This window comes from Fringilla coelebs (genome assembly GCF_963513975.1).
Source record: "Fringilla coelebs genome assembly, chromosome: 5".
Lineage (NCBI taxonomy): Eukaryota > Metazoa > Chordata > Aves > Passeriformes > Fringillidae > Fringilla > Fringilla coelebs.
In genome coordinates, this window is record NC_140033.1 from 64,705,370 (window position 1) to 64,717,892 (window position 12,523).

A 12,523-nucleotide genomic window follows, 5' to 3' on the forward strand; every position below is an offset into this window, starting at 1 on the left:
ATAACCCCAGCCAATAACCCAGGCATTTTTAAATATGGCTTAGACACATAGATTATATTGACCCAGTAGATCAATGTCACAGTTCATGGTGAATAAAAGTAAATCAGAAGTTGGATGTGATGATCTTGAAGGTCTTTTCCCACCTCAAAGATTTGTACAATTCTATTAAAAGTAGATGTAACTACTTATTGTAAGCAATTAAATCTGTGGAGTTCTCAGTAGTCACGAGTGTTACCTATTTTACTTATGAATTTTAGCTTATTCCTCTTTTATTAATGGATTTTAGCTTTCTGACCTGAAAAATATATGCCTTCCCTCATAGCAGAAAGTTGCATAAAGATTTCCATGGCTTCCCAGTTCTACCTCTAGAACCTCAGCAAAGCCAGTAACCCAAAATCTTAATTAAACTGCAGCACTGGTTTAAGTTGTTCTACTAAATGCTGGGACATTGAAATCTCACTGGGCCATTCTCATATTCCCACACCTCCGTGTTCATGTTAATACACGTCCCTTTTTATTATTGCTGTACTTTTTCTCTGCAATGATACCTGAAAAAAGAAGAAACATGGAGGAGAAAAATTATATATATATATATATGGTATATAATGGTCTCCCCTGGCAGTATTCCCTGCAGGATAAGGCTGAAGAGCTGTAAAAGCAATAGTAGGCATAGCTGAATTTTTTTTTCCCCCTTAATTAACAGCCCAGTGCCTTGCAACAGAAAATTGAGGCAGGTTTCTGCTGACTTAGCAAGTGCCTCATGAGGAAGAAATCTATCTGGCAATTATGGCTTTGTGTCTCCCGCCCTGTCTCCTGTTGTTTGTGTAAGACACCGGTGCTTCTGCCACGGGCTTCTTCACACAGCTGTCCTGTCACTGCCAGCTCTCATAGGTAATCCATCCAGCTCAGCAGAGTTCAAATAAGACACCTCCCTTTCTTTGCTTTAATTAATGCCTTATTTGAGTCTCCCCTGGGGATGTAGCCATGCTGATTTTTCAAAATTCTCGCTCATTTTTCAAGCACGAAAGAAACGGAAAACGGCCGCGGCTGAGATTCTGGATTTGGGAACTCTGCTTCACTTGGTCTTCTGTCAGTGTTTTAAATGGCCATGGACGTCTGTTTAGCTACAGAACATACTATGCAATAAATCCTCTAGCTTGGGAAGGAGAAAAAGACAAATCTGGCCAAATTCATTGTCCCTGCAGCCTCTTCTGCTGCCCTGCACACACGGTGCTGCAGCTACAGCCCATTCGTGCACTGCTTTGTGCTGTCACACCCCACACATTGCTCAGGCCCTTCCAGGTGCTGAGCAATCCCACATCGAGTCATGAACTGTTCCTTGCTGTGTTGTTGTTTTTCCTGCACCGTCCAAGCCTGTGGGTTTTGCTGATCTGGGATCAAATGCTGTGGCTGAACAGACAGACGGACACCCTCAGCACCAGGGCACTGTGGGCCCAAATCTGGACAAGGCAGTCCAGAGTCCACCCACTTGCCATGATTTTTTCAAGAACTCATTAAAAATGCATGTGGCAGCGCTGTTAATAAATCAGCAAGCCAGTAAAACCCATCAAATGACAGATAAGCCAGACAGGCTAAAACCGAAGGGCTCAGCGAAGCACGTTGAGTTAGTCAGAATCAAGAACTGCTACACCCTCAATCAGCACTGCCTGATTGTGTTTCACTTGCTTTAGGTTTCTGTGTTTTAATGAGGAAACAATGGTGTTTTGTAATCCTGGCTATTTAAACACGTAACACCACCCTCTGCTCCTGCAGCTTCTCCCTCCAGCCCCTTGTGAGTGCTGTGCAAAGTCCTGTGGCACCTCCAGAGGCTCTGGGGCTCTCAGTGAGCGTGCTGGGTAAAGGCAAGCCCAGGGACTTGTCCCATGCTGAGCAGAGAGGAATGAGGGCAGAAGCTTTCCTTTGACCTGTTCAACAGCTCGTGGTGCAAAGGCCCAGCTCTCACTTCCCAAGACCTTCACAAGTCAGCTTCTCCTGGGCTTCCTGCAGGGCTTTCACTGAAACAGGGAACAGCAAAGTGAGGGCCCAGGACAGGCATGTTGTGAGCTTGTTTTTTCCCCAATGACCAGGGCATGTTGTGAGCTTGGTTCTTCTGACAGCAGCACAAATCCGCACACAGACCAGCCCTTAGTCAGGCTACAGGGTTTGGCTAAAATGGTGTAAGCTGAACAGAGAGGCCCAGACAGTGCCTCCCAGTGACACCCTCTGTTCCCCAGACAATCATCCTTTTGCTTCCTGGTCATATTTTTCCTCCTGGCACCACCAGCACACCACACTTCCAACCTTGTTCTGCTGTGTCCATGTCAGTCCTCAAAGAACCAACACTAGGAAAGGCAAAGTACCAGCACCATCTTCTCTCATCCTGTCCTCTGCCAGCAGGGACTGATCTTCTTCCAACACAACTTCCTTCCTTCCTACAGCCAACATTTCAGCCCCTACAAGATTACTCTTACCTTTCTGTTGGTCTGTGTCTTCTGTTTTGTTCCAAGACTGAAACCCATCCAATTTCAAGTGATTTCGTGTCAGAAAGACAGGAAATGACAGATTATGGGATCCACGTTGTTATCAAATATTGATAAGGCTTACCCAGGAAATTACTTGTGCTCAATGCACAGAGGCTGGCCTGGGGTCTAGACTGGATCTTGGCTTTCTGAGCTCCTGGTCAAGTCCTACAAGAACTGCCTGGAACTTTTCTAGTACCTACATGTCTTGCTATCTAAATCTCCATCACCATAACACCTGTGCTCCTCCCAATAACAACGCTCCCTCTCGCTTTGCCTTTCTCACCACACTGTAAGATGAGCTGATAATTTCAAGCAGGGATATTTGTGTGTGTGTGTGTGTGTGTGTGAATGAAGAGCAGTTGTGCATCAACAGCTGTGATAAAGTGCATGAAAATTACCTTGGCACTCACAGTCCATCATGTATGTCAGGTCAGCAGGACTGGATTAAGGGAATTCTCCCACTGTTCCAGTACCAGCAAGTTATTCTTGCAACTAAGCTGAAAAGAAACAGCCCAAAGCGACCTCCCCCTGGCAGGAACTGGTGAACCCTATCTGGCCATGAGGCTGGTGTGGTGAGATGTCATTCTCAAGGAGGGGATTTGTTTGAGCTCAGAAAAGCCAAAGTCAAGGCTTGATGCCATCTATTCAGAGGGTTAGGTGAGATGCAAACACCATGTCCATCATAACCATCTAAAATGCTGAGTTATTGCACCCACCTAGTGAAAGGCTTAAGGTCACTCCTTTCTCAGTGCTCCTTTGGCACCGCTGGAGTGCTCAGTGCTGCTTTTTCTTTTTATTGTTCCTCTCTGTCCAGTACTGTTTGGAGATTTAAAAACTAAATTAATCAGCGTCCTGGAGCATAAGTTCCAAGGTGGCTTTATTGTGAAATTGCAGTGTGACTCACAGAGGCTGCAGATCCACTTTGAGGCCGGGCTGGCTCTGTTATTTTTGCCTGCTGTTTGTCTCCATGCTGGCTTTGAGCAGGACCTGCAGCCCCACAAAGCAAGGAGCTGAGAAATGGCAGGGCAGTGCGTCATCCCGGGCGTGGCTGAGCAGCCCTGTCACAGGGAGAGATGGCAAAGATTACAGGGAGGATCTGAGCAGGATCCACAGGAGGGTGAGGAACAAAACGTCCTGCAACGATCAAAATATCCATTGATGTGCACGGCTCAGGGGACAGAGAGTTCTGCAAAGTCCCGTTCACCTGCTGGGGAATTCCAAATGTCAGAAAGCACTTGGTGCAGACACAAAGAGGGACAGGTGCATGTGCAAAGAGCTGAAATGGGACCAGCTCTCACAGGAGTCCAGCTCAGCTGGCAGCCACGTGCTGCTGCTGCTGCTGTGGGAAGGTACCCTCGTGTCCACTCGAAGAGTGGCACCACTTGAATTTCTTGAGCCAGGAACAAGTACTTCTGGGAGCAGTAGAAATTATGCTGCCTGGTTTCCTGTGACTCTCTATTTTGTGGTTGATTATCCGAGGCTAATAAGGGGCAAGAGCTGAATAAAGCTTTTCCTGTGGTCAGGGCATCCTGTGTGGATTCTCTGGGGTCTAATAATACAGTTCACCTTCCTCTTCTGCCCTTCCTTCAAAGAGGCACTAATTTGGATGTCTGTCTTCTGCACAAGTGCCAAACTTTCAGAAATCTGTATGAACTTTTTATCTGCAAGGATTCTCTGGCAAATGTGTCTGAAGTTGGCCAGCTTAATCCAAAGCTGCCATAGCAATATACACGCAGATATATCATCAGCCAAACCTCATTTGTTTAGGAAGCAAGGATTCATTTAAAAAAAATAAATCACACCTTCCCCAAAGCAGTAACACATAATCTGAGTGCTGACCAGTCCTGCTTTAGAAAGCCAGAGCTCAACTTGTGATAGTTGCTTAGCAATTAAGCAAAAGGCATCTTACACCAGAAACATCAACCACAGACACAGGTCTTACTGGAGAGCTTCATCAGTGCAACTGTGGCATGGGAAATACAAAAATAAAATGCTCAGTGAGAGGGTACAGGCAGGAAATACCCCAGGAGCACAGGGCAGAGGGACAGACTTTGTGCTTTCATTGAAACAGGAAAGGTAGATGGAAACCAAAATAAATGAAGCTATACTTAAAATAAAGATTACCATACCCTAGGCCGACAGAGGTTGTAACACCTGACCTAAGAATGGGTGGGGATGTTTGGGAGAAAGGAAGGGAGGCCTGGAAAATGGTGGTGTTATCCAGATAAGTCCCATGGAATGAAAATAAACAGCCGATATCTGCTAAGGGCTGCAGGGAGTAAGTCAAACATGACAGTCTGGTGGTTCATATATTTTTATGTGTAAGTGGAGCTTATTTAGGTCCCACTCATGTACCTGTTTACCTGACCTTTGAGGTCCCTGGCAAGAGCTCCTGGTGTGGAGCTGGTGTTTCCGTGCTGTTTGCACCCTCGGCAGAGCCCAGCAAGGGGAGCACAGCTCAGTGCTGGGCCAGGTGGTGCTGGCAGTTGGCTACAGGACACTGATGTCCCACTGTGAGGTGTTTCCCTGTGCCTGTGCCACCTGGCAGTGCTGCTTTTTCCTGCAGCATTGTTGTAGAACTGACGCCAGTTCCAACTCCGTCACAACTCATCCCAAAACCAGCCAGTTAATGGGGTCCTGTGCATGGGAGCCTGTTCATCAAAGCCCTCCTGTTGTTTGAGAGACACAAGCTGCTAGTTCTCTGCTAATATGAATGCCAAGGTTTTTTCCAGTGGGATGTCATGACAGATGACAGTTATTGCTCCTCAGAGACCTGAAAAATGGTGGTGTAGATATATCTCAGGGCATATGTGTGTTTGAGTGCTTAGGAGACTCCAAAAGCTTATCCTAAAGGTATAATCCTGCAAAGTGTTGACCATTCTGGCTCCTCTCCAGCAAAGCACTTAAATATTTGGTGAACTCAGGGAGACTCTTCACATGCTTCAAGCACATCTATAAGCACTTCATTGGAGCGGGCTCAGAGTTTGCTCCAGAGCCACACCTTGCACAGGAAAAATCTCCCCAGGCTAGTGCCAGTCCCTGTGACTGGTGTGGCCATTGGCTTCCTCACAGCTACCAACAGGCTATGTCAACACTGACATTGTCTGGCCTTGCTGAAGGGGAAAAAATTTTCTGTCTATTCAGCATTCCACCTCAGTGCAGTATCTCTGACAGGACAAGCAAGGTGAGAGGGAGGCAGTTTTGCAGGCAGTGCTGTAGACAAAAGATGTCCCTTCCCAGAATCAGGAATCTCTGGGCAGCAATAAATCCACATGCTAAAAAATAAAGCAATTCCTAAAATAAACAATTCGGGCTTGGAAGTGTACAATAGGCAGTTAGTTTGAATAATTGGGTGTAACTGAAGACAGAGAGAAGCTACAAGACCAGATGTGCATATAAAGCTAAACACAGGATCTAATCAAATCAATCCACCATCTGGAATGAGAAGAAACATCATGTGACAGACCTGGTCAATATGTGAAAATGGTACAAATTTCTGGATAACGAGCTTAAGCTAAATCAATATGTCACATGAGACAGAAATGGAAGCATCCATAAAATGGATTGCACCAGTTCAACTAAATCACATCTGATTTTACTGCACTAATGCCATTTTCTCCTACAAACTGATCTTAGGTGACCTATCACAAATAACAAGCTGGGAGTATCAGAAACACATACCCACAGGTAGAAATAGCTCGTGGCAGACTAAGGTTCATATGCACACTTCTGCCCATACAAAATAAATCCTGCCTATCAAATGACTCTTCCCCAAGCAGTTGGTGTTAAAACCCTCCAGGCAGCTGTGTTTAAGTCAGAGAATGGATCCTGATTCACTGGAGCTATCTCAGGAGCGGGAGCTGCAGCAAGGGCTGGAAACAGAGGAAACAGTAAAGCCTCTGCCATCCCCCAGCCCTGCCAGGACAGCCGGGCTGTGCTGTGGGCTCTCAGCTTTCTGCACTGCAGCGAGGCAAAGGGGAAGCCAGAGTCAATCCAGCTCAGCCAAAAGCAGAGGTTGCTGTTGCTCCATGACATTCTGATTGGTGACACAAAGGTGACACAAAGTGGGCTGTCCTCTCTTTCCCCTGCTGCATCCCCGGTGGCACCAGCCTGGATGTGCTGCAGGAGGACTGCACCAGGGCAGGGAGGGAGGGAGCAGAGCCTCCAGGAGGTGACAGTGACTTTGTGTCATCTATGGGGTTAAGCTTTTGCTGCAAAGCTTCACTGACTTAGCAACATGTGAGTGTGTTTGTGGGCTTACAGATTTACTCCAGTGCTCCAGCAGACCATCCTCCCCTTCTGCTTCCTCTCTGGAAATTGTTCAAGTCAGTGTGTTGTGCACATAATTGCTGGCTTTCCCAGCCTCCATAAATCATATTAAAAAGACTGACAAAACCTAGGGGTGTCACCAAACCAACAGGGGGAGGGATTTTTCTGGCCTAAAGTGACAGGAGTTGGGGGAGACCATGTGGCTACTCCGACTGTTTTCCACAAATGCATTTTGTTTATGGTCTGTGTGTGCAAACTATGTCAGAAAAAAAAAAAAAAACTCTTGTGGGAATCTGTCCAGCATGTGGCAAACCCCCATTATGACCCAGCCCTCTTCATCTGTCCTGCTGCCATGCCAGGGGGCTTTCTCCACCAGCCTTTTCTGCAGCAGGAGTCAACTGAGGTAAAAATACCTCATTTATTTAAGCATCACCAGCTCTCACAAACAGAGGCTCAAAGGATCCTCAAACAGCCCACGGGTGTTGAAAGCAAATCTGGTGCTCAAGATGAAAGGGAGGGACACCTTGAGCCCCATGTTTTGACTGAATTTGTGGCTTGCTGTGCCTCACTGGTGGCAGAGCTTTCTTTTGCTTTTTTTTTTTTCTTTTTTCTAACAGTCCTGCATGTCACCATGGAGTCCAGCCCCCTTTCACGGGGGGATGTTAGAATAAATACACATTTCAACACTCCTTCAGCTCACCTCACAGTCCCAATAACAACAGTGCAATATTTTCAACTGCTTTTGCAAGTCTCCTTTCTACAGGGCAGTTGAAAGGATATAAAAGCATTTTAACAATTTTATAGATCATCTCCGGAGCACTATTGTGGTGTGGGAGAAGGGGAGTTTTGTTGCCATTTGCCCATGGACAGCTGCCAAGCTCACCTGTCTCCACTGAGCCAGCAAGGGCCATATCACATCTCTCTGGAAACTCTGCAGCCAGCTCTGGATGGCTTCTCACTTTACTTATCTGAAAAACACGTTGCTCTGTTTAACCCTTTCTCAGCGCTTGCCTGGGGGTGTTGCTCAAAACAGGCAACTTCTGTCTGGGCTTAGGGAAAGTGAGAGCTGTGAGGTGGATTTGGAGAAACCTGAAACCAGGACCCTCCTGTGGAAAAAACCTTCATCCACATGAAAATTCCTCTAACCCTGCAAGTCATCCTACTGACCTCGGGCCAAGTGTCCACAGCTCTTCTTTTGCCACTCCCTGGTCAGAGTTAACCAGCCTCCAAATCAGACCCTTCTTTAAAAACCTCCAATTCCACAGGGTGCTGGCTACATCTTCCTACGGGCCACTTAATTTTTGCAGTTAATTTCTGCTTCTAATCTCAAAAATTGTCATGAAAACCCTCCTGTGTACGATTGACACAGGAGAACCATGCAGTTTTGTGTGCTGGAGTTCAGGAAATATTTACTGATCCTCATGTGGAAGGTGTGACAGAAGTGGAGTGTAATCTACTCCCCTGTGTAAGGATTTCTCCGTTTCCATTGCTACAAATGAATATTCTCCACCCTCCTCTTATCCTGGAAAAAAGAGTGCACAGAATTATTCCCTGTCACATTCTTTCACTGAGCTGGCAAAATACAGTGAAATCCAGCAGAGTTTAAATGATATGGAATATGCAGGCATAGCTTATCTAAGATAAAGCGTGCAGATCAAAATCAACAAAGCCTCACAAAAGAAAGCCCCAAAAGAGCTTTCATCTGCCTGATCCCATTTCCCTGCCTACACTTCTTTGTACCCTATTGCAATACATTAGTTCTGCTTTGGTTTCTGCTCTGCAGCAACATTTCTGCTTAAGAAAGATTCTGTTGAGTCATTACCAGCATCAGCCAAACAGGCTTTTCAAGAATGGAGGAGAAAATAAAGGCTGTGGTTTTCAAATTAATTCCATGCTGCTTAACCCTTAAACCACTAGTGACTTTCAGACTCTCAGCCAAGTCAGTGCTGAGCAGAATTTGGGGCTGTTGTGCCTGAGACAGAGCAATGTCAGGGCTTTTGTCAGTGATTGACCACTCAGGCAGAGCTGGCCATGCACCTGGAAGGCAGAAATTGTAGTGAAGGTCTCTGCTGTCCAACCCACGTCCTAAACACTCCCTTCTTGCTTGTAAACACTGCCTCAGATAACCCAGACCCACACCTAAAGAGAGGCAGGGAGAAGGGCTTTTCTTACCAGAAGCCAGCAGTTCTAAATATAGAAATGGAAGGGAGACAAGCACGTCTCCCTCTAGGATGCAGCAGAGATTCTCTACCCCTTCTTCCCCCAGCAGGTTGTATTTAGGAGACAATAGTGGTTACCAAAGAGATAGAACTTGAATAAGCTCCTGGTACCTTGAGGTTTGAGGGGCCCACAGGGGAGCCAACACTTGGAGTGAGAAGAGACAGAAGAGGGAAAAGTGGATAAGGTGATTTTCCTTGCCTTGGCTTTTAAAGCAATCTCAGCCTCCTAAGCTTTCAGTCCACGCTGCCAATGGCTATTTCCAAAGTTATCTTTGCTCAGAAAAAGGCTGGAATCGTTCTCTCTCTCTCTCTCATTCTCTCTGCCTCCCTTTTTAATGAAAGCTCAGTTTAGATCTGATATCACTCTAAAAGGTTTGCTATCAAAGTTTATTAGACCCACTGGGACAGATCACAGTTTGCAGAGGCTCATAGTTTCACGGCAGATAACTGTAAAGTGAACCATTCAATGTTCTTCAAAATGCTCCTTTTTCTTGGGCTCATCTATAACACAAAGCTGCACTGTGCTCAAGCATCATTAGAAGTGATCCCAGCTGATTACATGATGCTGGCCATAGTTCTGCCTTTGGAGCAAAGTCAAGCAGCCCCCAGCCCCCAGCCTGTCCCACTGGTGATGCTGAGGTGAGTGGGAGCCATTTGCAGTGAAGGCAAGCCCTACCAGCACAAGAGGATGATGCCAGCTACGTGCTCCTAAAAATACTAAGATGCATGAGTGCAGCTTCCCTTTAAAAATTCATATTTGCCTTTCCCTGCTCAATGATAATAATAATAACAATTAGGAAAGACTCCTCTACTAGGAACTACAGCTGAGAAATTTCAGCTAGAAAGCAATGAGAGAAGGAATTAGCATGTCTTCCTTTAGAATGGCTGTTCCTTTTTTTTTTTTTCTTTTTTTTAATGAAGTCATTGGTGTTAATATGAGGTTTTTAGTAGGCTATCCTCCTAAAAATGCATGGGAATAAACACCATATCTGGTAGGATCTCTGACTGCAACATGTATCACTGAGGCATCTATTTACAGTGTGAAGGGAGGGGAGGCTGTTCCATTTCCCAGGACAGTAATGGAAAGCATGATGTCCTACATCCAAGGGTGGTGAAGCCTGGGAGAGGTACTGGGAAAAAAACATTCACAATAAACCGAAGAGTGAAGGAGAGTTTCAGGGCAGATATTTGCAGGATGCATCATCATCAGCCCTGGGAAAAGGCTGGCAGACAAAAGGGTTGAATTGAGTCCTCGGGCCAGCCAAGTCCTGTCCTTCTGCTGCCATCTTCCCTGTGACTTTGCAGTGTCATCTGCTCTAGAGCAGCAGGCTGGACAAAACTTAGGGCGTGGGTGGCTCTCAGATGCCCATGCTCCCTGCCAGGCTTTTTCCTTGCTTTTGCCCTCGGAACACCTCTCACCAGAAGCATTTGCACCATCTGACAGCTCTTCTGCTCTCTGATTCCCTCACAGGTCATGCAGATGGACCAGAAGCTGGATGACATCCTGAGCACACTCCAGGCTCAGCTGGGGGATCAGCCCCAGGCACAGATGCCAGGGCAGCCACCCCACGTGTCAGACATCCCCAGACACCCAGAGAGTCCCCCCCAGTGACCCAGGAATGTGACAGTCAGTGACAGCAACATGGGACCCTCCTGCTCTTCCACGTCCGGGTACCCCTCAGTCTCGGTGTCCTCATCTGTGTCAGGGGTGAAATGAAATATTCTGCAGTAGTAGATTAATGAGGGGAAAAAAACAGAAAAAAAAAAAAAGAGAAGAAACAGCAAGAAGCCAGTCACGACCTTAGGAGAGCACATAAGTTCTGCACCTGTTTTATTTTATTTTAGCTGAACTCTGCCAGCCAGCAGCAGCCCAGCTCCCATCCCCCAGCCCCATTCGGGCTGAGCACACAGGCACAGGGCACGCTGTCAAGGGAAGCATCCCAGCCAGGGTTAGGATGACCCATTTGTGGGCACGGAAGGGGAAAAGAACTGTTCTTTTGGCATTTAATCACTAAGTTTAATGCTCACAGCATGCCCGAAAGGGGGAAAGGAGCCAGCATTTGAACATGAAACAAATGGAAATCAGTGAACAGGAAAATTAAACAGCATGTTTTGACTTCTACCAAGCAGTGAGGATCATAAGAAGGGCAGATTTATATGCTAGTGCGAATGACAAAGTAAAGACAACAGGCTACTGATTAAAAAATATGGAAGTGTACACAGGCTGGTTGACATATGAAAGGCTGAAGCAGAGACTTCAGCTAATTAAAGCAAAGGGCTGCCAGTGAGATGAGATGCATGTTGGAACAGACAGGCAGGAGAGATAGGATCTGCGTAGGCTTACTTCACCAGAACACTGTAATAGTTATCAGCTACGCTGATGACTGTTATGCAAAATGTTCTCAAGCTTTTACCTTCATTCAGCAGAGGTTGTTGACTCCAGTTGCCTTAATTTTAACATAAGGAACCTGTATGGTAATTGGCTGTGAACTATCTGTGAAGCTGGGTTAAAGGCACGGAGTAGCAGGAGGGCTGCAGCTGTCATTGAGAGTGGCAGGGCTCCTTAAAGAAAACAGAAATGCACGCACTGTTGATGAAAGTTAATGGCTGTTTAAATAAACTGTTGTATATAATTTTAAATGCTAGATTTATTTTTTGCCTTGTAATCTGGCTGTAAATCGAGTGCACATGCTGGCTGACGTGCTGTTGTTGAGGAGCACCTCTGGTGCAGGTAGCTGGGCTGGCGAGCTGCAGATGGAAATGCAGGCTGAGCTGCAGAGTTAAATGCAGGCTGAAGTACAGGCTGAGCCCAGGTGGGAGCCCAGGACAAGAGGATGAACTGCTGACCTTTGGGGTGACAAAGGGCACAAAGACAGGTGACAGCCAGCCAGGTGAATGGACGCTGAGACACAGCAGGGCTGAGAATTGCCGACCTCTTGGACAACAAGGGAGATGGAAACGAGTGATGGCAGCAAGGTGGATGGACACGGAGATGGAGCAGGAGCAGAAGACTCGGAGGAGCAGTGAGACTTGTTATAAAATCCCAGGGGTTCCTCTGCTGGGGTCCCTCCTTGGAGGCAGCAGCTTGGGCTGTTTCTGTGTCACTGCCCCAGGAACAAGTGGCTTCATGGAACGAGACATCTGGGACTCTGCCACCTCTGCCATGGCAAAGCTGCTGTGATGTGAGTGGGGGGTGTGGGGAGCCAGGCCAAGGAAGGGCCTTCAGTCCCAGAAAGTCTCTGACCTTGGCAGTGTCACTGCCAGAGAGTCCAGAGGGAATGGTCTGACTGGGGAGTTTCCTTAACACTGCCACCATGAAATGGATCTTACCTGGCACTTCAGAAAAGGGACAATACAGCGCTGCTGCTAAAGACCTAAATAATAAACCAAGCTAAAGTGGGTGCAGTGTTACTTACTCGAGTCTTTTTAATATATTTGCATAACCAACAATTTGAATGAGCAGAAGACTGCAGAGCAAAGACCTGATTCCTGGGAAATCCTAAATATATTCTA

The 12,523-nt window shown here is 46.6% G+C and overlaps 1 protein-coding gene across 1 annotated transcript in view; it reads left to right on the forward strand.

Annotated features, from left to right (window-relative positions):
* LOC311153539 (potassium voltage-gated channel subfamily KQT member 1-like) overlaps positions 1-10,645 on the forward strand; it is a gene marked incomplete at both ends in the record, with an annotated part of 408,184 nt that extends 397,539 nt beyond the window's left edge. Inside the window, 2 exon segments of the mRNA XM_084205470.1 lie at positions 10,482-10,566; positions 10,569-10,645. Of these exon segments, the coding sequence (XP_084061596.1) occupies positions 10,482-10,566; positions 10,569-10,645 (162 nt within the window).
* Between the last annotated feature and the right edge of the window lie 1,878 nt (positions 10,646-12,523).